The sequence below is a fragment of the Uloborus diversus genome, chromosome 7 (assembly GCF_026930045.1).
Source record: "Uloborus diversus isolate 005 chromosome 7, Udiv.v.3.1, whole genome shotgun sequence".
NCBI classification, from domain to species: domain Eukaryota; kingdom Metazoa; phylum Arthropoda; class Arachnida; order Araneae; family Uloboridae; genus Uloborus; species Uloborus diversus.
Window position 1 is genome coordinate 9,849,790 of NC_072737.1, and position 25,051 is coordinate 9,874,840.

At 33.4% G+C, this 25,051-nt stretch overlaps 1 protein-coding gene across 1 annotated transcript in view; it reads left to right on the forward strand.

Annotated features, from left to right (window-relative positions):
• LOC129226228 (cadherin-86C-like) overlaps nt 1–25,051 on the forward strand; it is a 67,922-nt gene that overhangs the window by 27,736 nt on the left and 15,135 nt on the right. The window contains 6 exon segments of the mRNA XM_054860827.1: nt 1,740–1,810; nt 9,836–10,085; nt 16,805–17,044; nt 20,790–20,869; nt 23,461–23,532; nt 24,704–24,778. Coding sequence (XP_054716802.1) covers nt 1,740–1,810; nt 9,836–10,085; nt 16,805–17,044; nt 20,790–20,869; nt 23,461–23,532; nt 24,704–24,778 — 788 coding nt within the window.

Here is a 25,051-nt window from a genome sequence, read left to right on the forward strand (position 1 = left end):
CTAGTCACCACTGATTCTGTACATCGTATACACATCACACACTGTTCCATGAACTTCGAATTTGTCTCGGATGCGCGTAATTGTTAATCTTGAAGATGGTTCTGTATAAATAATTCCTTCTCCACTGTCTTTGAATTTTAACATTACCAACTTTCAGTACCACGTAATAACCTGCTTACGTTTTTCAAATCTCAAACGTACTTCCGCTATGTTGATATTTCTATTCGATTATGCTGCCACCTGGTTAAGAAATAACATTAGTTTTGTGGAGCGGGAAATTCTGAAATTTAACTTTGTAGAATATTAAATAAACTTTCTATGGAAGTTCAAAGTGTGTATACATTATTTTGAAACACCCGGTATAATAGGCAACTCGTTAAGCAAAAATTTGTGATTCAACGAATGAGCTCAGGTTAATTTACGTAAGATACACATCTTTATTGACAGTTTATTCAAGAAAGTTCCTGACGATCTGAACTCGTGGTTTCAGCTCAAGTATCGGTTTGAGATACTGAGAAACAACATAATTACTCGCCTTCTTTTTTAGAGGATTTTCTTTTTTAAGCACACAATTGTCGTAAAAAAGACAGTTGAAGGGTGTGTAGCAACAAAAAGTTAACTTCTTTTTTCAGTGTTGGGAAATATCCTGGATTTAACTCCATGTTGCCTCAAGCGAATGAAGCAGCTAACTCATTCTACCGAATAACTTGAGAACTATCAACCGGAGATAACTCCTTGTTGAACCAAACGACCAAAAAAAGAGAGTTAACTCTGTGTTGTTGCAAACCCTTCATTTTGTATCAAAACTAACTCAATCCACAAAGCTTCAAAAGTGTTTTTTTTTTCTTCACATAATTTGATATTTGCTTTCCTAAACTATTGCGTCACAGAGCGATTTGGAACGAATCTCTCTTAACCAGGACAAAATGCTGCCAAATATCCTCTTTACAGTAGAATCTCGACATTTTTTTCAGCCGACCATGGTTTATCCGGATCTCCGGATAAACCATGGATCTCCGGATCTCCGGATAAAATTTGTAGCCTTTTGAAAATGTATGTTCACATCAATAATTTTAAATTCTGATAGCAGAACTGCAACAATAAGTATTCCAAACCTTCAATTTTTATTTTACTGTACCGTCGATGCAGTGCACTGCCTATCATCAGCATAGATAGTGCATGAATTTATGGTAATCTAACATGTACCACTGCAGCTGAATTATAATGACAAAACATTTGGCTCATCTTCCTTTATTCAAACAACGCACGTGTTTAAACCAAAAAACCGTAGACCAATCTTTGATAAGAAATGAACTGAAAAATTGTTTTGATGTCTTGAACTTTTTGTCCATAAAATATAGTTTTTTAATGTAATGAATGGTCAAGCTGCTTATTCCCATATTTTCTGGATTATCCGTATTTTCGATTATCCGGAATGCCTTTGGTCCCAGGTAGTCTGGATAAACAAGGCTGCACAGTACTTCAAACCAACTCAATCCATGCTTTTACAATATCGCCACTAAAAAAACGTAAGGGAAACATAAATTTAAAAATAAAACAAAAATGAAGTCAACCGCCGAAGGTTTCTCAAATGAAAAAAGAAGCTTTTAGAAACGAGAGTTTTTTTTTTTTTTTTTTTTGTCTCTAATGTAAAATAAAAAAAAAAGATTGAGCAGTTTGGTGCTAAACGCTTGAAATAAGCTCTATTATTTGCAATAAAGCAGTAAAATTTCTTACAGGCCACAGATGAAGACACTGGAAGCTATGGTGTTGTGAGATATACAGCTGTTAATGGACCTATTGCTGGGAAGTATGTGGTATATCTACACATCTAATATTTCATTTTTTTTAAAAATATTGATGTATTTTCGTTTTTGGGGTTTTAAGCAAGAAACCACTATTAAAATAGAAACCGTATTAAAAATGCAATATTAGTTACTTACCGAAGTTTTTTTGTTCTTTTTGGCCAAAGAGACATTGAAAAGGTGGCACCAGAAACTCAGCTCAAAACCACATTAAAAATAGAGATACAATAGAGATACAAATATATAAACAATACGAATTGATGCAGAAAGTTTTTTTTTTTTTTTTTTTTTTGACACAATCCAAATCTATACTCTTCAAAGAATCGGGAGAAATGATGACTTCGCCTTCCTCGCAAAACATAGATAAAGATATCAAATTGGCTGTTCGCCATTAAGGGGAAATTTTTCATGCGTACTTTTCTCAAAACCACCTTTTGTTGTGTTTGGCTTTCACATACCTACTCTTTCATTCATTAACAGAAGAAATACAAACATTCAGGGGAGCTTTGATCCCCATTCCACAATTCCTCCATTTTTCACTCTCTCTCAATCGTGTTATTGCGTCTTTTAGCATAAAACGGGAAACAAAATCTCCCTGAACTATTATACAGCTATTAAAATGAAGAGATAATAATTATAAAATCCGTTTTAAATGAATGATTAACTCAATTGAAAGTGATCCGTACTCTTAAAGTCATTTTTAGCCACATGGCCACCGGGATGCAAAATGCATCGCTTTAACGAAAGTATTGCAAGAAGTTTGCACAACAAAAGTCCTTTATTGTTAAAAAATTCCTTTTTAGTTTACGGCAGCACAAGAACTTCATACTGCGTTGATTAGTACAAAAAAGTACTTGGAATTTCAACAGTTTCAAATAATGTTTGAAAGCAGTCTCTTCAGAATGGTTGGATGATATAATGTTGCCTAATTATTTTGAAAAATAAAAACTTGAAAGGGGATACTACACGGCTAGTAAAATGTCAAAAAAATTAACATTATATTTTTTGCGAAACGACACACCATTTTTACTCTCATTTTCCATGCGCACTGACACTTTCAGTAGCATTTGATTTTGTCGTGTTGTCAAGATAATTTTTCATAGAGATGAAAGAATTTTAATTTTTGCGCAACTTCTCTTCTCATTCATTTGAAGCAATTATTGAAATCTTTAAGAACAAATTTCCAAATGTTTCTGCACCCTATCAAGAGTAACATATTGTTTTCAGGATCGTTGGAAACCGGCATCCACCTTTACTGGGCGAGCACAAAGTGGGCAATGTAAAGAACAAAACATTAAGCTTGCTTAAGGGCGGAAACCAGTTTAGACCGGTCAAAACATCCACTTTTTTATATCATAAAATATTATTAAAACTATTCAAGAATATGTCACTAAAGTTTGAGGGGAAAATTCCGATTAGTTCCGATGCTATGAGCACTAAAAGTGACTGTGGAGGTTCGAAAACGTTCACAGCATTTTTTTTAAACGCGTTTTTCTCAAAACAACTTTTTTTCAACTGGTTTGCACTCTAGCTCAAAGAGTTTTTGACCAATCGCTCTGAAAATTTGTGTATACTCTTTATTCAATTATACTCCATATGAACCTAACTTTTTAATGATATTAATATAAAAATATTTTTTGATGCAAGGGGGAAATGTGAAAAAAAAATGAAAAAATAGAACATTGTAATCAAACAAAACCATGCAATTTTCAACTTTTTTGATCAAAATTTGGCTCATATTCTAGGGGAAAATGTTGTTTACGGGAAAGAAAAATTGTAATGATTAGAGGCCAAAATTGTGGCTTCGGTAATGCACACCAGCAACAAGTTGTGATGGCGACTACCCACGGACAGCAGTTTCTAACTCCACAAATTTTGGTGGGAAATAACTTCAAAAAATTACAAGGTGTACTTCAAAAGATGAATAAAATATGCTCCAGTGTTAAAGAAATTCTGATTGTTTCTTTTATGTTAAAAGAAATCAAGAAAACCTCTTAAATTTTGGCCTATTAAACTGGTTTTCCCCCCTAAAAGCGTGTCAGCAAGAAGGCTAGCGTGACTGATGGAAGTAGCATATGGAACTACGGTATCTTATGGGTTATGTTAGAAATCAGAAAACTGGAATTTGGTCTTCTGGAAAATGACACGCTTATCATAAAAAGCCTTAAGGCGGCAAAAAATCTAGACCGCAAGGAAAAAACCATTTGAACCGCATAACCAACTAAAAGCTACTGAAAATGTCATTGAATATGGAAAATGAAGATTAAACAGGTCATTCATTCTGGTTGCTAACTAACCAAATAATTTGTATTTTTATGTAATGGTATTTCAAAAATGCAGTATGCCATCTTGAACCTTCCACAGTTTCTTTTGAATTAAAATATGTTTAAAAATTTCAAGTGGTTAAAAACCGCCCTACTACAAAGGCAGTAACTTCTAGTCCACAAATCATGGCGAAGGAAAAACCACGTGTAATCATACCGACAGCCCAGTTATGACATCTGAAGACTGCAGTTTCTCGAGTTAGATGTTCTCTCATTGAAGTTTAGATTACCAACAAATTGGTAGCTGAAATGAATTTAGCTCACCAGCAAGAGTACTCGTGCAATAGTGCGGTTCAACTGTAAAACAGAAGTAAAAGCGTAAGGTAGTCCGGGACACGTTTTGAAAAACATTTTATTGAACAGTGTTGTGAGTTTTTACATTTTTTTCACTGATTCACCATCTATTTAATAAGTAAAATCATAACATAAATATACAAAAGTATTTAAATTTAATTATTTTTTTTAAATGGGGTTGCTTTAAATCGCTAAAATTCAAGATATTCTTGGTCAATTTTCATTTTTTTTTTCAAAAAAATACGCACAAATATCTAAGCTTTAATTTTATTCGGTTTTTTAAAAAATATTAATTCAATAAAAATAGAAAATATTTGAAGAAAAATTTCGAAAAAATCTAAGATCCTTGCTTTAAAAAAAATATTTTTTTTTTCTTAATTTGCCGAACAAAAATTAAGAAAAACTATTTGAAAAATATGTGCTCGAAATTTCATTACTTTATCTTTATCAGTTCTTGTCTTAAAAGAGTTTCAATGCAAAAATTCGGGAAAAATGACATCATGGAAAAAAAACTAGTTTAAAGTTTTAAAGTTAAAAATAATATTAATTAAATGCATGCAACAAAAATAATTAGAGCTTTTGTTCTAATTCAGATAGAAAGAAGATTCAAACGTCAATTTAAGCAGAAAAGAAACGGAGAAGCTTTTTAAATTATTAACAAAAACGAGCTGACTTTCACATGACTTTCTGTTACTCCAATTTAATGTCATTTCCCCATTACTGGCAATTTTAATGTGATTCAGTTGTTTACTCTCTCACCAACAGTGGCCGAACTAAAACTAAATTTAAAAAAAAAAAAATCTCCAAACATGTCGCCAAGTTGGCGACACAACTTGGCGACCAAAAGACTGGCGATATATCGTCAAGTGTCCGGGAAATTATAAAACAATTTGAGTTTACATCGAAATTAACAATGATTTCCCCCCAAGTAGGGGCAAAAGACCCCCTAGGAACACCCGAATGCAACCAAAAAGGAAGGTGCACAACTAGACCCCACTAGGAGTCTATGTACCAAATTTCAACTTTCTAGAACATACCGTTTTTTAGTTATGCGAGATTCATACACACATACACACATACGCACATACATACGTACATACGGATGTCACGAGAAAATTCGTTGTAATTAACTCGGGGGTCGTCAAAATGGATATTTCGGGTGTCGGTACGTTCTTAGGCATATATCCACGTGTGGTCGGGTCGAAAAATAAATTCAACATTCATTCGGGAGTGAGAAAAATGGAAATTAAGGCCGATTTCTGATTGAAAATTTTTTCGCGAATACAATTCTTCCTTTTTTGTAAAAGGAAGTAAAAAGAAGAAAAAAAGCAAAATTTGACGATTTTTGGGTTTTAGACCCCCTTAAGATAAAAGCCGTAATTTGCCGTGTTCAAACCAGGATAACTACCAACAGCTTGGTTGCGACATCGACAGACTGCAGTTTTGTCAGTCCAGAAGAGTCATTACCAAGTTGGATACAGATGTCCAGTCATTGATCTTCTCATATCGAACATCAATGAGAGGACATCTGCCTCTGATTATAACTGGCTGTCGATATATGCTTGCTGTTTTGCCTTAGGTCCCTACTTGAGTGCGGTAACTCACAGCCCATTGAGTACATCGGTACCAGCTTATTTATAAACACGTATTTATTATTGTACACGGTTGAAAAAAAGGTTAAAGTTTATGTCATATTAAGTTGCTATGTTATCAAGGTGTAGCAGAAAAAATTCTACAGTTTCTTTTGAAGTTAAAAGTAGCCCTAAATGACTGTACCATCTTCTTTCGTTATTGCATTAAATATTTTAAACATTGTAAAGTGGTGCAAAGAAGCCCTACTACATGGCTCAAGTTTTTGCATGCGGACGGCTACTTGGGGGCGGTAACTCATTAGCTGATTGAGTATAGAGTTACCAACTTATTTATTTACATTTTACACGGTGAGAAAAAAAAATATTCGGGATTAGAGATGAAAATAGTCGGAAGAAAAACCGGAAAATTTCCGAAAAAAAAAACCGGAAAAAACCGTTTTTTTTCCGAAGGAATAAATTTCCACTTCGGAAAAATTGAAAAAAAAAAAAGAATTTTTTCAACTTTTCAGGGTTTTAATTGAAATGTTCAGCAAAAAGTGGTTAGAAATTTCTCACGCTTAAATTCTGATGTAATTTCCTCCCCCCCTCCCGTTTTATGTTAAAATACTGTTTAACCTTAATGCAAGTTGTTGTATGACAATATAATTTGCATATATATCAAAAAATGTGTAACAATACTTTTTACAAAAAAGCTTAAACCAATAACCTTAGTGAAGAATTCATTTTCCTTCTTCATAAAACAAGCAAGCATAACTTTAATCACAAAACTATGTTTCTGCTGACTGCAAACCAAATGTACAGGGTGCGGAAAAAACCCGGGCAAGCAATTTTCCAAGAAACTTTATTAAAAATAAATAAACTAATAAAACACAAAAAATAATAATATGAGAAGACCTTTAGCAATCATTACATTTAATTGGTTTTAAACTAGCAGCCTTTTGCAGTAATACAGAGATGCAACTGCTTATTAAATTTTCATTCAAGGGCAGCAAGTCCTTTTATCAATCCTATTCCTATAAAGCAATTAGTTTAGAGAGTTTAAATTTATGTGTAGTTTAGGGTAGACTTTTGACTCTAAAATAGGCCATACGGTGTAATAAATGGGATTGAGGTCGAGCGAGTAGAGCGTCCACTCAAAAGATGATATCTTGTCAAAAACAATGCGCTTTGCACCACTCTTGTCTTTTTGGCCATATGAATCGGTGTGGAGTTAAAGGAAAATGTCCAGTCTCTACAATGCTGAAGTGCTCTTAGGCCCACAGAAGTACAATAACTTCTAAAATGTCCTGGTTCACTTTTTTATTCATAAACGTTCCTCATCCGCAAAAAACTAGAGATTTTTGTCCCTTGTCCTGATTCCATGGGTCCTGACCTTGACCAAGCCTGATTTTGGATTTTGGCGATAGCTAACACTTTCTAAGGTGCTTGGAGTGTCTACCAAAGGCTCCCATATGCAAAATTTTAAGAGGGGGGCGGGACTCTTATATTTTCCCCATGGTTTAGCAGGATATTTTCCCCATGGAAACCGGCTTTAGTACAGATTACAGCTAATAAAATTTAACATTTTTGAGAACCAATTCATTAATGGCTGGAGAAAAAATGTTTTTACATTTTTACAAAGAAAAACGTATTAAAAGGAAGGAATTCTCATTTCTAAAGGGGGGCTTGAGCCCCCACTTCCCCCCCCCCCTATATGGGAGCCTATGGTGTCTACAGATCAAATCCTATGGTTCTGGGGGATATGAACCGGTTGAACGGTAAATCAGTGAAAGTTCTTCCATCGAAATCCTCCATCGTGGACTTGCAGGCCCGTCTCAAACGTTTCTGGCATCGTTAGAGTCATACGAATGCCTGAATTTTTGGAACTTGCAAAACTTCTGTTTGAGCTGTTTTTTCCCTTAGTCGCACTTATCGGTCACAAATTCCCAAACAACGGCTCTCGTGGAAACCCGAGGATTTCATTGAACTCACTTTTGGATGACCTGACGATTAACTGAAATGTTCACTGTTCATTTTTGTACACTTTCAGGACATCAACTATTATTTCCAAGACACTTGAAACGGCATGCAGTTTCAAATACTGTTTGTCAAGGCACAACAAGCAAACGAACTGTGGTTCTACTTGGTTAAACAACTTAAAATAGCAGGTATTTCGCTTAAAATTGTAAGAAAACCGAAAAAACAATACATAAACTAGGTAATATATTGTAAATTATTTCCTAATAAAGTGAGAAACAAAAATAAATTAGGCACTCATTAAAATTAAATTATTTTTTTTCCATTCGATGATACAATTCTTGTCCCATATTTTTTTTTACCGCACCTTGTATACTGCCGTACTAAGCAAAAAAGGGGACTTTGCAGTTGGGCTCAAGCTGAGATATTGTAAAGTGTGGCTCTTCCATATATTTGACTCAGATGTCTTTTTTTTTTTTTAAGAATTTTTCAAAACAATAGCTCTTGATCAAATGACCCTAAAACATTTTATTTATTAAGTAAAATGCGAAACATATAAACACTTAGTTATAATAACTTAAATTTGTTCAAAAGGGCTGGTATGACTACTTTTACTACTGTGCTTAGCATGGCCGTATGAATAAACTTAACTCCAGTTTAATTTTGGTTCAGCTTAAGAAAAACCAATTTAGTTTTGATTTGGACTTAGACTGGATTGGAAAAAATCAAAACTCAATAGCTTTCATTCTCCGACAGTAACATTGTATTATTTTTCTTCCAAAAAAATGTATCAATCATGTTTGAAAGTCGAAATTTTCAGAAGTTTCAAAGGCAATCTAAATTATAAAATGTAATTGTTATGATTAGACACACATTACCCAATATTATTGGTTGAGTGACGATTTGACTTATTTCTGGGTTTGACCATGAAAGCTCTCTAAGTAGTTATAAAACCAAATGGTTTTTCTAATTAATCTCACTTTTATGTGTATTCCGTCAAGCAGAAAAAGAAGATGTCTGGACAGCATATATTTTTTTAATGCTTAACCCTTTATATGTTACAAGAAACACAGAGCTGTTAAGAAACCCAAATTTCATTCATAACGAAATCAAATTTTCCAATTTTTTCCAATTTTTCCAGAAAAGAACCGGTAAAAAACCGGTTTTTTTTTTCACCACTTCAAAATTTCCGGAAATTTTACATCTCTATTCGGGATACAAAAAGCCTGCTAAATAAATGTAGTATAAGGGTTTTTACAGTTTTTACTGAAGTTAAATAAACTAAAGATTGTGAAGTGTGGCAAAGCAGCCCTACTACATGTCTCAAAGTAGCCCTAAATGATTATACCATCTTCTTTTTTTATTGCAGTAAATATTATAAACATTGTTAAGCGGTGCAAAAGTAGCCCTACTACATGGCTCAAAGATGCCGTAAATGACTGGGCCATTGTCTTTCTTTTTTTGCAGTTTTCGCATGAACCCTGAAGTTAAATATACTAAACCTTGTATATAAAGTGGTGCAAAACAGCCTTACTTCATGATTCAAAGTAGTCCTAAAGAACTGTAACAACTTCTTATGACTTATGCTTTTGCATTAAATATACTAAACATTGTAAAGTGGTGCAAAGTAGCCCTACTACATGGGTCAAAGTAGCCCTAAAGAACTGTAACATCTTCTTACAGTTTTGCGTTAAGCATTGTAAAGTGGTAAAAAACAATCTTACTGCAAGGTTCAAAGTATCCCTAAATAACTGAACCGTCGTCTTTCTAAATTGCAGTTAGTGCAATAAATATTGTAAAGTGGTGCAAATCATCTTTACTGCATTATTCAAAGGGACTTCAAAGTCTTCTTCTTTCGTTGCAGTCTCCGCCTGGACCCCGTGAGTGGCGAGTTGAGCCTGTTGAGCGGCGAGGGTCTGGACCGCGAACGCATCCCGGAGTACCAGCTGACGGTCGAGGCGAGGGACGACCAGGGCAAGGGCAACCGGAACACCGTGGAAGTGCGCGTGGTGCTCTCCGACGCCAACGACAACGCACCCGTCTTCCTACAGCCCAGATACGACGCCGTCCTCAACCCCGACATGAGAAGCTTCTACGAGACACTCAGAGTGCAAGTAAGTGCCCGTGGCTTGGGAGCCGGACATAACGTCCAGATCCAAAACGTCCGGGGGACATAACGTCCAGATCCAAAATGTCCACGGACAAAACGTCCAAGTCCAAAACGTCCGAGGAACATAACGTCCAGATCCAAAACGTCCGAGGGACATAACGTCCAGATCCGAAACGTCCACGGACAAAACGTCCAGATCCAAAACGTCCAGGTCTAAAGCGTCCGAGGGACGTAAAGTCCAGATCCAAAACGTCCACAGACAAAATGTCCAGGTCCAAAGCGTCCAGGTCTAAAACGTCCGAGGGACAGAAGGGCCGACGGACAAAAGGTCCATGGACAAAAAGTCCTCATTTTTGGACAGCTAGGACGTAACGTCCAGTTTTCTGAGCAGGCTGGACAAAACGTCCGGATTTTAAAATTTTTCCTTTGTCTCAATTTGTCTGGATTTGGACGTTATGTCCGACATTCCTGTGGCTTTCGCTCAGAGAACACCCAGGGGCGGATCCATGGTCTATTCAAGAGGGTGGCACACAGTGTTTCGATTAGTACAAGCTAGGTGAACAAAAGTCATGTTCAAAATTCTAAACTTTGGTATTGGGATAATGCAAACAATAAACCAAAACATGATACTTAGTTATTTGTTTATGTCTAACTCCCTTCCGTCACGTGATTAATAAGATTCAACGGTACGTATCCGTTTGTAATTGAATAAATCAGTTTAGTTCCAGACATCATTTCTAGGGCTCGACCGATGGCATTTTTTGGCCGATGGGCCGATGCCGATTGTTGGCCGATTGTTCAAAGATGGCCGATGGCCGATTGTTTTCCTCCAAATGGCCGATTGCCGATGGCCGATGGCCGATGCCGTTGGCCGATGGCAAAAAAAAATCTAACAGAAATAAATTGATAAGATTGTCAGAGATTTAAAGGATCATTGATTCATTTCACTTTACTTCCTTTCTACGAATAAGGAATTGTAATCACAAAAAAAAAAAAAGAGAAAAAATCAGATTTCGACCTAAATTTTTATTTTACGATCACCCAATTTAAACTTCACAAGTTTTTTCGGCATGCATATGTACCTAAGAACATATAGATGACCGAAATATCTATTTTGAACGCCTCCTTAGTTATTTATCGCAAATTCTCATGTGATGGCTGCATGCGCGTAAACTTGCGTCACTCAAAAACGTTATGAAATAGTAAGTTGAAAACTCATACGTACGTAGTATCATCTAAAAGTTCGAGGACAAGTTGTTTAAAATCTTACCCTGAATAGTTCACATTACCGAAGTACATCTATCTACAAAATACTCACCTTGAACGACTATGCACTTCTGCCAACGTTGATGTGACAAACAAATAACATAACGATTCGTCGGACTTAGCTCCGTGTGACTTTTACCTGTTCCCAGCAAAAAAAAAAATTGCATGGACGCCGCTTCTTTCATCAGGAGAAGATAAAGCTGCATCACAGAAGGTAGCGAAAAATGGCTTCCAGGAGTGTTTCCAAGAGTTATATGAAAACTGGCAGAAATACATAGTCTCTCAAGGTGCCCTTTTGAAGATGGATGTGCTTAGGTAATGTGAACTATTTTGGATAAGGTTTTATAAAGCTTGTCCCCCGAACTTTTGGATCGTACTACGTACAATCTGTATAGGGTGTAGTTATGCTTCTCCTTTTTTGACTGCTGTATGATGGAAGAGAAAAAACAACATCAAAAATAAATAAATTAATTAATTAATAAATAAAATAAAATAAAATAAAAATAAGGGAAGAAAAACAAAGAGACTGTTTAATAACCAATTGGCTTTTTTTTTAATTGAACGTATAACTAAGATTTCAGTAATATTGTAATAATGTAAGGATTTAGGTACACTAAACATCGTTAAAAACATTAAATTATGTTGTTTAATCATTCAAAAAAAATTAAGAATAAAACTATGAAACCGTCAACAAATTACGCAATTAAAGTGGAGGGATTGCACGTAGACATTTTTAGTCATCAAATTAAACAAAAAAGGGAACAGATAAATTATAATATTAAATCATAATAAGAATATTTTTATACTTATTTAAAATTTATGAAAGGAAAAATTTGCATTTTTCATAAAAGCTATAACCGTGACATAAATTTTGCGAAAAAAAAGAAATAGCCATGAAAAGAGTGAGGTTCTTAAAACGCAGCCACAATAAACAAACTCAATATTTACATCAAGTTAATAACTGAACACATATACTACTTGATCTGATGTTTTCACACGTAATATTGAACAATTTGATTGTTTAATCTTTTATGAAGCACTACAAACAAGTTCAAATTAAAATTTGAAATTTAACAATAATTTTCTGAAATTTAAAAAATTGCATAATAGAAAATCCTTGAAACTTTTCTATAACATATTATTAAAAATATGATGAAAACGAAAGTAACTTATTCATTTATTTTATATATTTATATAAAAAAAATAGTTACTTACAACAGAAAAAAAAATCGATCGCTATTAATGATGCGAAAAAGATGGCGCATTACGAAATATAGGTGAAACAAAGTATAAGAAATACGCAAAATGATATTTCTTGACCAAAATAAATAATCGCTAAATATTTAAGAAGTGCTTGAAACGACGAGGGTGGGTTAGGGGGGGGGGGGGTCACCCTCTGATTTTGGAGTGACTCTCAACATTAAACTTCGGCCTCATTTTTTTAGTACAGAACCGCTGCCACCAACGCCTCGGAAGAGTTTCTGAATCTACTTCAGCACTTTCGAAGAAAAAATTCAAAAGTCCCTTTGGTTTCCGAATTATGTTTCCATTCAAAGCGTCTTTAATCAATTTCTGACAACAATAGAAAAAGCTTGAAAAAAAGATCTTCAATTTTATGAATGGTGTTAGTTTTAAACAACTCAGAAGTACAACTAGAGTTTAATTTCAGAAATTGTTCGATTTGGAGGAGGGGCACGCAAGTGTTCTCGGAAATACAAAAAATAATCGTAAAAAATAAAGTTCAAAATAATAATAAACATTGAGCAGAAAAACCCTGTTAAAACTTGCATCCGAGTATGTTTTGACGTGCAGTGGCGGATTTAAAATATGGCAAATGATGCGATTGCGCGAGAGGCCCCATAACCATAAGGGAACCGTAGGAGTTACAAAAATGCTTATGATAAATGTTTTACAACTTCTTTGCTAGAGAAATAAGGCCCCAAAATGTATTTCGACAGGCCTCAAACGTGTAGCACCGCCGAAGCAATACAGAAAAGACTGCATTACTGTGATTCATATTACAAATATCGAAAAAATTAAAAATTACCATCGTTTCAAGTGGAATCTAACAAAATGAAACAAAACCGGTTTCGCCATCTCATATTTGTTTCCATCGTCTCCAATTCGGCAATATATCGCCGAATGATTGTCAGTCTGAGACGCTATATTAGTTTTGCATTGAAATAAGTAATTAATAGCCACAAAAAATGAGTAAATAGGCTTTTTAGAACCCCCGATCGAAAACAAAAAGTGAAGTGCACAACTGGAACGTACGCACACCCCACATGCGAAAATTTAGCCTTCTACAGTTTACCATTTTTGAGTTATGAATTATGAGAGATACATACGTACATCCAGCCGCAAGAAACAACGAAACAATTAACTTATTTGGTACCTGAATGCTGTATAAAAAACTCTTTCAGGGGTGACTAAAATAGAAATTCATACTGAAATTTAAGTAAACAATTTTATATGAAAACAATAACTCCCTTTACTTTGTATTAAAAAGTAAAACAACAAAGGTCCTTTTTTTTTCAAAAACATCGGCCAATTCCATCGGCTTTTCGATGTTTTTTAAGGCCGATGGGCCGATGTTTCCTGCAAGTTAGCATCGGCCGCCGATGCCGATGGCTAAATTGTTGAACCATCGGCGCCGATGCATCGGCCTGGCCGATGCATCGGTCGAGTCCTAATCATTTCATCACACGAAATTAAAGTGTTTCTAATTTCATAGGATTTTATTGTTCAAGATAGTTATTATTTATGCATTTTCCCCCTAATTTAATTAATCTATCTGATAGTTAGACAATGTTAAAAATTTTTTGAGCGATGAAGGAAGGATTTTTGGCCCATTTCAAAACTTTCTAGTGATGGAAAGACTTGTACCCGGGCTAAGTTTCTTGAATATAGTAGCTACATCTTTCCCATGATTAATTAGACGTATTATAGTCAGCACACTCGAGTACAACATATTTTTTTCACCAAAAGCTTTGGGTGCTTCAATACTTCTTCAAAAAAAATCCCTACTCGAAAGAAAGTACTCTAGAGAAAAGAAATATGTTGTGCTCGAGTATGCTGACTATAATACCTCTTACTAATAATGGAAAAAGTGCAGCTATTATATACAGAAAATGTAGCCGGATACAAAAGGTTAAAATCATAACCATTACTTGAAAGGTTATAAACGAGCAAAAACTCCTTCGTTTACCTTTAATTTTTTTTAAATATTGTTTAATTATCAGATAGAGTAATTAAATTAGGAAAAAAAAAGCACTTACTAGTATAAATACTATCCATCTTGAACAATTAAACCATGTGAATTTAGGAACACTTTAATTTTGTGGGATGAAATGATGAATTCTGAACTTGACTTTCGTCTATTTAGCTTGTATTAATCGAAACATTGTGTGGCAGTTGAAAACCGTAAACGCCATCCCCCAGACCCGTCGGTATTAATTGACTTTTTATTATCATTATCTTGTCTTTTAAATTGAGCCGCTCAGAAGCCAATGCGGTTAAATCCATTTTTGGATATTTTCTGATTTTTGGAAATTTTGACGAAATAAATATCAATCTTTTTAGTTATTAAAGGATTTACTCGTTGGTTATTTTTTTATGGTTATACAGCACTTTTTTTAATAGCTTCTGAACATATTGTATAATAATTTCAGAAGCCATTGTGAATAAGTCCACCTTTTATCAATGTTTTTTTACATAAACTTTGAAATAAAAATTAAATTATTCTTCTTCCTTCAATATTTGTTGGCAACACTGAAAAACAAGAAATTCATTGTACAAGAAGTCATAATCCAGTGGCAGATACTTGAATTCAGATCTTTCTATTGCAAAAATGTATAACCTGTATGTCGAACAATGTAATGAAGAGCAAATTGTACCAGTAAAGGAAAAGTTTTATTACCATTTATTTTCGACAAAAGTTAACTTACAATTTAAGCAACCTTCAAAAGATACTTGTGCAAAATCTGATTATTTGGTAATAAAAAACAATCTACAATAGATGAAGAAAAAATGCAGCTGAAGTTAAACATACAAACACTTGCGAAATGCAGAAATTGCCCGTAATAGAATAGTATGGCTAATGATCGACTAAGAGCTTCAGACGAAATATACGTGTTTAGTTTTGATTTAGAAAAAGCATTACCATTTCCGAAACTATCCACATCAGTGGCTTATTACAAGAGAAACTTATTTATATACAAACTTGGTTGCCATGATTTAAAGACTAACGAGGGCTACATGTATGTTTGGCCTATAACCCAAGCATCGCGGGGTTCACAAGAAGTGTCATCGTGTTTAGCTAAACACATTAAACTGTACGCAAAGGATTTTCAAAAAATTATAATGTATTCAGATTCATGTTCAGGACAGAATCCAGAAGAATTTCTTTCCACAAAACCATTGGAAGAAGCTGTTACCAACAGAAAAAAATCAACAAGTGGACTAACAGTCAATTAATTGGCTTAGTATGAGATGCATAAAATTGGAAAGGTCAAACCCAAGCAGCATTAAGTTCAAACATAATTTTGACGAGGATGATACCTTTCATGTAATTGATATAAAAAAAAAGAAAAAATAGGTGGCCAGTGAATTTAAAAAATATAACTCAACCTATATTCAGAACAATTTCAAGAGAAACAAAAAAAGACACCATATGTTTATTAAAGTATACACCTCCAATTAAACACAACTTTTACAGACATTAAGGACAACACATGGAGATCAAGATTTACATTTAAATAACTCGTAAGAAGATGGTGTTTGTTATGATGAATAAACATAAAACTTTTGACAATAAATGTTATTTTATTATTTTTACATAAATTTCTTATATTTTTCATCTGCCAAAAGGTATAAGTCCTAAAATTTTTAAGATGCTGTCATTATTTCAATAAATACTTACGTTTTTACTTACACATCCTGAACATATCTTGTTTTTTTGCAGAGTTTTCATTTCGAAAAAAGATTTTATACACTTTTCTAATTAAAATTAATACACCAAGAATTTTAAAAACTAATGTATCAAAAAACATTAATTTTCTCAAATTTTGTGATTTGGACTTAACCGCATTGGCTTCTGAGCGGCTCAAATACTAATCCTCCCTATCGCCCTCACGAATTTATAGCCCCCTTGAACTGCCAAATCGCAACTTTGTGGGCGATCACTGTTGCAAGGCAATAAAATTTGCAACAATGAGTTTTATATTTAAACATTTAATGGAGAAATTAAATGAAATTTGCTGTTTTTCATCCTAAACGAAATAATAATTTTGTTTTAGAATTTTAATTTTTCAGCGTTAAATGGTACCTTATGATTAAGCAAATCATTTAATGAAATCCCGAAGTCTCTAAGTGGTCTAGTTGGTATAATAAAAATGCTTAAAAAATAATGAATTGCACTGCTGTAACCAAGCACTCACGAACCGATTTCTCACGCAGGCTTACGACGCCGACGGACCCGGTCCCAACAGCGAAATCACGTACGAGATCGTGAACGGAAACTACCAGGAGAAGTTCCGGATCGACCCGCGTTCAGGAGAACTGGGTCTCACGGCGTCCCTCCTCCCCAACCCGGACATGCTGGATCCGGGGTTGCCCGTCATCACGCTCACGGTACGGGCGCACGACCAGGGGGTGCCCGTCAAGTTCTCCACAGTCAAAGTGCAAGTTCACTACCAGGTAAGAACAAAAATACTATATTTAAATCCTGAGTAGGTACAGAACTCAAAGAAAAGGCTGCAAAATTTCTATTCCATTTTACACTTTGAAATTTATGCCCGAGCGTCACTCGGGTTGCCGTTTTTGGTGAAGTTAACTAAGCCCGAGATTCTCTCGGGGTCACATTTTTACTGTCTTAGCTATAAAAGTACGAGTGATATACGTTTCTAGCCTTTTTAGATACTATGTACTTTTACTTTCAAACAAAAAACATACATGGCAACACCAGACATTAATAACTACATTAAACATGATAGAATTTCGGCTTAAATTAGAGTTCGTGATTTGAAATGTACCCTACAAAAACAAATTTCATTAAATATTGTTTTTTTTTTTTTGCAAAAAAAAAAATCCCTATTTTTCAGATACCTGTTCAAGCTTTATGTAAGTTTTTATTTTAGGTTATGTAAACTTTTATGGTTAAAATTGATGTTTTCCAATGCGGAACTTTTTTTTTTTTTGTTTAAAACATGTTTTTTCCGATAATTTCTTACTAAAAATCGTTTTTTATTTGATTTAAATAGTTCCTTCATAACGAAAGAAAACATCTTGAAGCATGTAATACAATAAAAATCGCTAAAATACATATCTTCCAACTATTTTTTAAGAAATAATGCAAAGCACCAAAAAATCCCAGTCTGGAGGAAGATATGCGGTCGAAATAGCTCAGACTTGAAAGTGTTAAATTCTATCAGGAGAAACTTCGTGAATGGTGTTTTTATTCCATCAATAAGCAAGAGACCGAAAAAAAAAAAACAGTTAGCTAAGACTACAAAAGACACTAAAAATGCTGAAACTTGAGCAAAAAATCGAAAACCTTTTTTTAGCCTTTTTCTATACTATATCAGCTACTGTATTCAGGGCAACAAGATTTTTTTTTCATTCCATGCATTATTTAATGAATTACGGGTTCGTTTTGTTTTGCTCATCTGTGATCACGCCGCACAGTTTACATTTTGCAGCATTTATTACACTGTTGTCACTATTTACATAAAAACAGGAACTTAAAATGTTCCATGCACCACAATATTTATCGGATTATATTGAAACTTTGGAAACACATTCGGATATTATCTAGTTATAGTTGAACGTATGAATTTCAGTAATGACGATTACGTGAAATTAGAAATTCAACTCTTTTGTTGTTAAAATCAATGTTTCGCTGAATCATTGTTTTGCTAAAAATTTCACATAAATTCTCATTTTCAGGCATTTTTTATGAACTGTTCCATATAGCGTTACATGTACTGCGTACATTAATGTAATTTTGCCTAATGATTAAAAAACAAGTGGAAATCTAAAGTTTGAAAAATAATTGGGATGCATGGAGCAATTTGAAATGTGTGAATTTTTTTTGTTTAAATATTTTTTTTTTTTGTTTTAGATGCAATAAATGTACCAAAGTTTTAGGTATCTAGATCAATTATTGAAAAAAAAATGTGTGCACTGTAGCCTTACACTAAAGACAATGCATGCACGGGAAAAAAGTTAATTTTATGAGAGCCTATATTTGATCTAAGTCCTAACTTTCACCAACTATATATGAACATGCAGCAGCTTTTGCTATTGTCCACCTCTGGCAAGTTGAGCTCGGCTGCCCGACCGATCAAACGATTCCATTTGTTGAAATATGGGTGAGGAAAAACGGCTTAAGAACTTGTGGATTCAGTTTGCAGTGTTATTGCCCATTTGGCGAACGATATTACTATTCAGGTCAGAAGTAGCAAGCGGTACAGCGTTTTCTCGCCAATAAAAGGGTTGCAATGGTAGCCCAATTTTGCGCCTAACAATTCCTCTTCTTACTGATTGGTCTCACTTCAAAGAAATGGACTTGCTCAAGGCCATAGCTGAACTTCTCAGAGGTGGACAGTATCATATCCATGAACCTCAAGTTCAAGCAGACTGTTCCATCTCACCCTGAATTTAAACTGAACTCATAACTAATTGCCTTAAAAACTGAATCAACCGCTCAGGGTCACGCAATTTGCATGTGCTTACAGTCGAATACTGTTGCTTAACTCCAAACATTTTGAATAAAAAGCATTATGCAAATTATATTATAAAAAATTATATTTAAAATGCAATAGGTTTGGTTGATGTAAGTGGGACCCCTTTTGAGAATAGTTTATTTTTGAAACCTTATGCAAAAATTTTGAAACAAAAAAATATATATATATATTAAATTTGTCTAGTTTTATCTCGGACATCATTAATAAACAAATGTTTATCATTATTTTCTAAAATATTGCTTTAACTATTCTTAACGATTATATTAAAAAAAAAATCGGATGGGTGTCCCACTTACCTTATAGTAAGAGGTAAGTGGTTTAAGTAAGAGGTTTTTATTTAAGTTTAAATGAAGAATATCTAAAAAAAAAAGTGATAAGGAAGTACTTACATGATAAAGTATGTAAATTTGTAGTGGAAATTATTTTTTGTAAATGCATCTGTTTATGAGATATTTACTGTCTTTTAAATCTGTATCACGGAAAATTTTAAAGCAAAAACAAAACAATTTCATTTGTGAAATTTATTAAAAACTTCTAAGTATATATTTTACTTTTACATAGAATGGTGTGTTTAATGGACGTAATATAGTTGATTGAGATCAATTTCGGTAAATTAGCCAAAACTATAAGTTGAAAAAAAAAATTGGAAACACTAAATGACTGCTATGTAAAGTTAACTGAGGAAGAACCAAGATTGCTTCATCCTCAGTAATTATTTCAACATCATCTGCACTATGCCAATAAAAAATGACCCTCCCCTCAAACACTTATTAATAATATTTCGAACAAAAATTCTTGTTGCTGTATGAATTTTAAGTTAAACTATACGTGAAAAAATAATTATTATAAAAGAATAATGAAAACAAACCACGAAAATTTATTTAAAAAATTATGCTTGAACTCGCAAAAACATTTTTCTGAATGTATATATATATATATATATATATATATATATATATATATATATATATATATATATATATATATATATATATATATATATATATATATATATATATATATATATATAGTGCAGCTCTGGTTAGTTGAACTGTGACCATGACTATGTTTACCTGTTTTAGGGGAGTTAAGTGAAAAATAGACGTGTTGTTGGCTCGGATTTTAGTTGGAATATTTGGACTAAGAAAGTGTCTCAACTCAACTTAGCTCCAATTACCGCTCCCTTTTTTTCCGAAACAGAGGTAAACATTCACAGAGTCGGAGCTCAACTTCTCAGAGCCATTTCCCTGGGGACATCATTTCCCTGTCACGTGACCAAAATGGGATCCTTCTATTGGCCAAAGGGACGTATTTTTCTATTAAAACAAGCCTATGGACATTGAACATTAGACACGTTGTCGTTTGATCAAAGACTCTTAAGTTTCAAAAGTGAATTTAAATATGATCTGATATTTTTTTTTACTGAAATTACAATACAGTGTTATAGGAACTATAATGTAATGTTTTAATCAGCTGGTAACTCAATTTTTGTTGAAGCTGGACAAATGTGGTTTTTATTGTTAGCCCCTCAAATATCGGTATTTTGGTAAACACAACAGTATACATTTTATTTATCCTCTGTATAAATGAGTCATTAATGCAGTTTTTAGAACTTTCCCAATTATGTAATAAGAAATTTTTATTTATTTTTTTTTTGTATTTATTTTATTTTAATTTTTGTACTTTCTAAAACACAGGAGTATTTGAATCGTTCCATATCTTTCATCATACCGTTGTCCGCCAAACAAGCATCAGAAAGAAAACCAGATTTAGAAAGGTGAATTTTTTTAAATATTTCTTTTAAATTACCCACGCAGTTTCTGTAATAATAGTTAACTTTGTATTAAAGGTTAAAAAAATAGTGCAAGTAATTATTTGTATTGCAATTATTTAAGAACTTAAGACTCTCACCGTCATTTTGATATGTGGAATTCAAAAATCAACTAATCTCAACTTACCATTTTGTCGCTTCAGGGTAACAGGAAGGCATCTGAAAGCAACCCAGCAATACTTTAACAATAGCTGGGTTACTTTTAAATGTCTTATTGTTACTCTGAGGTGAAAATTTGGTCGATAAAAAGTTCATCATAAAGTTAATTTGAGTTTGTTTCCTTCAGTCAAAAGTACTACTTGAATCACTGAAGTTGATAGAATAAGCAAAATAATAATAATAATAATAATAACATGGAGCGAGAAAAACTTTCATTTTTTCATCGCTTAATTTTTAATTAATATTTTATACGCCGATTTTTAAAAAAAGCGTGGTCTTTATGACGTCACAAATGATGTACTCTGGCGCATCTGTCTACCGTGTTTCCACGTTATGATAATCAAGAAGTGAATAAAATATTGCTCTCTATGCTTGCTTTTAAACCTATCGTTGCCAATACATGAGAGTAAAGAAGCGAATTAAATATTTTGCTCTCTGAATGGCATCAGTGAATGCATTTCATCATTTGTGATGTCCTCGGCAGAAGCGTAAACAATGAAACTTCACTAATTAAAGTTTTTTAAAATATTAAACTTAGTCAAATTATTTTAAGAATGGCCAGATCTTTTATTTTTAAGCATGCTCTTTCAGAAGAAAAAAAAATAAATTTCGGAAACTACCCCATTCTAAAGAATTGTCTTAAAAACATATTGCTTTAATACCTACACATTTCTTGAAGTTTAATGCTTTATAAAATAAACTGGTTACAGAGAATTGTTTTGTTCAAATTAATCTACCTCTTTGAAACGTAAACTATGCTAATTTAATTTACACCAATCGCAGATTGTTCAGATACATTGTCGATGCATTCAAAACTAACCGGGGGGAGAAAACCACAGCTTTCAAATTTTCAGCTTATCACCTAAAGTAATGATGGTGAATCTTTACTAATAATAAAGCTCAAAGTCTCTCTGTCTGGATGTCTGTAGGATGTCTCTGATACGCATAGCGCCTAGACCGTTCGGCCGATTTTCATGAACTTTGGCACAAAGTTAGTTTGTAGCATGGGGGTGTGAACCTCGAAGCGATTTTTCAAAAATTTGATTTTGTTTTTCTTCTATTCTAATTTTAAGAACATTTTCCGGAGCAAAATTATCATAAGATGGACGAGTAAATTACGAAATGAGCATGACGTGGAATGGGAGAGCGAATGAACATAGCCAATTGGCGAGAAATTCGTCATTCCTTATTTGTAAATATACAGGCGAACCGAATGACCTTTTAATTTTCTACTACGGGCAAAGCCGTGCGGGTACTACTAGTAAAAACATAAAATGCATAATTGCACGAGACAAAAACATTGCCTTTTTACAGGAAATATAAATGATGAAAAAAACCGTTAGAAAAACTCAAATTGCGCAAACGATTGAATTCATGTATTTCGGCGTTGCAAAAAATCTTTTATAATGCAATTGAAGTGAACTTACGAATATTTATCCTCATTTGTTTCGCCAGTAATATTATTTATTTTGGAATGAAAAGGGGCCCAACGTTTTATGCAGAACGTTTTAGCGATAAATGTCACTCTTTATCAATTTTTAAAGTTATCAACAGCATCTATCAGTTACAATACTACTGGTTTACAATGTACGAAGTTATTCCACCGTCACGTGCGAGACAAAAATACGCTTAAATTTCGTCATATCTCTTAATATTTTAATGAAACAGGGGTAAGCATTTTTTTTAATCTTTACATTTGATACAAAGATACTTCTGACACAATTATATTTTCATTAAACAATTGTGTTATTCAAAATAAAATTTATTTACATGCGTCACGTGTGAGACATCCAAAGTCAACCTCTGGTCACTTGCTTATGAATAAGCTAATATTTTTGCTCTGTTAATACAGCAATGACGAAACAAATTGCAGATTTTGAAAGCTATGGTTCCAACGTAAAGGAAACATACCTCATTAGTTCAGAAATAATTATTTAAACAACAGAAAAAAATGTATGTATATGCCCATTCCATTGAAATTGGTCATTTTGTTCCGCACGTGACGGTTCCTATATTTCATAAAAAAGAAATAATTTTTGAAGAAAGTTTTTGCTTATGAAGTCATACATGCGTTTGTGATGTCTTAAGCAACAAAATTGTGTTCATCATCCTTTCAAATTATCAGTTTTTATGAAATATATGCAGCGTCACGTGCGGGACAAAATTATCGTTTTCCGTGGAATGGCCCACGAATTATTATTATTATTATTATTTTGCTATTTGAAATTCTAATGAGGTTGAAGTCAGTTACACTGTGGGAACTATAATATATATTAAAAGTTACTACTCATTTCTATACAACCATACATTTTTAAAAAAGCAGTTCTTTATTTTCATTTATTTCAAATAATTTAACTTATTCCTTAATTTTATTGCAGGGGGTTTTCTACTTTGACTGGAGCTCATGTCAATGTTCATTCAGTGCATCCACATAACGCCAGCAACGAAAAGTAAGGCTTTTAATTATACAGATGTCAGTCTAACTTTCTCTTTTAAAGGGCATTCTATGACTCTTGCATTTCATTCAAATACTAATTTATTTGTCTAAATAATTAATTTTTTATGCATGTATTACGAGGGCTGTTCAATAAGTAATAAGACTAAATTTATAAAGAATACAGAGCACCTTAAATCGTCATAACTTACATGGTTTTTTCAAGAATAACTTCTGCAGGACGAAATGCATTTATTCCAACGTTCTATCCCCTTCTTAAAAACTTATGAACGTTAAGTTTGCGAAAACTTGTTCAAAACCGCCTCCGCAGAATTTAGACATGCTTTGCTGCTTTCAAAATGTTTGCCTCGGAATGGTTTCTTAAGTTAAGGATACAGCCAGAAATTACTGATGTAAAATAATTATCCGATCCCCCTTGATGATAATGGCAGCAGTGATAACCATTGTCTCTGTGACAGACGTTGAAGGTTGTCCCTCACATTCGATATCTTCCATATTTTGCTTGCCTTACTTAAAAGCTATATGCCAGCAAAAAGTACTGACTCTAAACATTGCTTCATCGTTAAAAACTTCACGTATCGTATCAAAGATCTCCGACGCTGCTTTTTGCAGACTAAAAAAAACTTTTATCGCATAACTTTGTCCCAATGAAGCTTCCATTTTGACAACTGGCTGCGTCTTGTAGGCGCCTGCCAACAGGCTTCAATTCAATCAGGTGATACTCAGAAACATGAGTCTGTACGAGCCAACTATCGGTAGTTTTTGTTAATACAGACAACAAACATTTTTCATGCCACAGAAATTAACATTCCGCTGCGTGATTTTGCGGCAGTAAAAATTAGTCTTATTACTTATTGAACAGCCTGCGTATTTCATTAATTTATTAACTGATTGATACTTCAATTTATATATAGTTTTGAAAATGACAATCCAATAGAAAATGTTTCATTAGTCTCCATATGTGGGGCAAAGTGAACTTTTTCCACGTTTATTTTATTAAAAGTTTAATGTTCTTCCTCTATGTACTGTAATTTGCAAGGATAAAAAATTCAATTTGTTAATTTTGTAAAATGTAAGTTATCTTAACTATTTCGCTTTGCCCTCACATTCTCCATCTATGTGAAAGAAAAAACGCAATATTAAGAGATTTATATATAATTTTCCAGATCAATCATCCGTTGTTGGGTATCATATCCATTATCTTCAACGGTGGATCTAAGCAACGTGGAGAACATTATTGGGTAAGTCTCACTTAATTCAAAAAAAAAAAAAAAATCTAGATAAGTTTTTTTTCCAAAAGATGGGTCATAAATAAAAAACAGAGATACTAATTAATTGGTAATATTTATGCGAAGGTGGACTTGAACTATCAAGACTAAATGATTGAAGCCATTATAAGCGTTATAAAAAATTGAAACCAATTGGTTCATTCGTAACAAATTTCATCAAACATAATCAAAGCAAGGGCAAAATATGATCAAAATAAACGAAAATGGCTTACAGGAAATTCAATG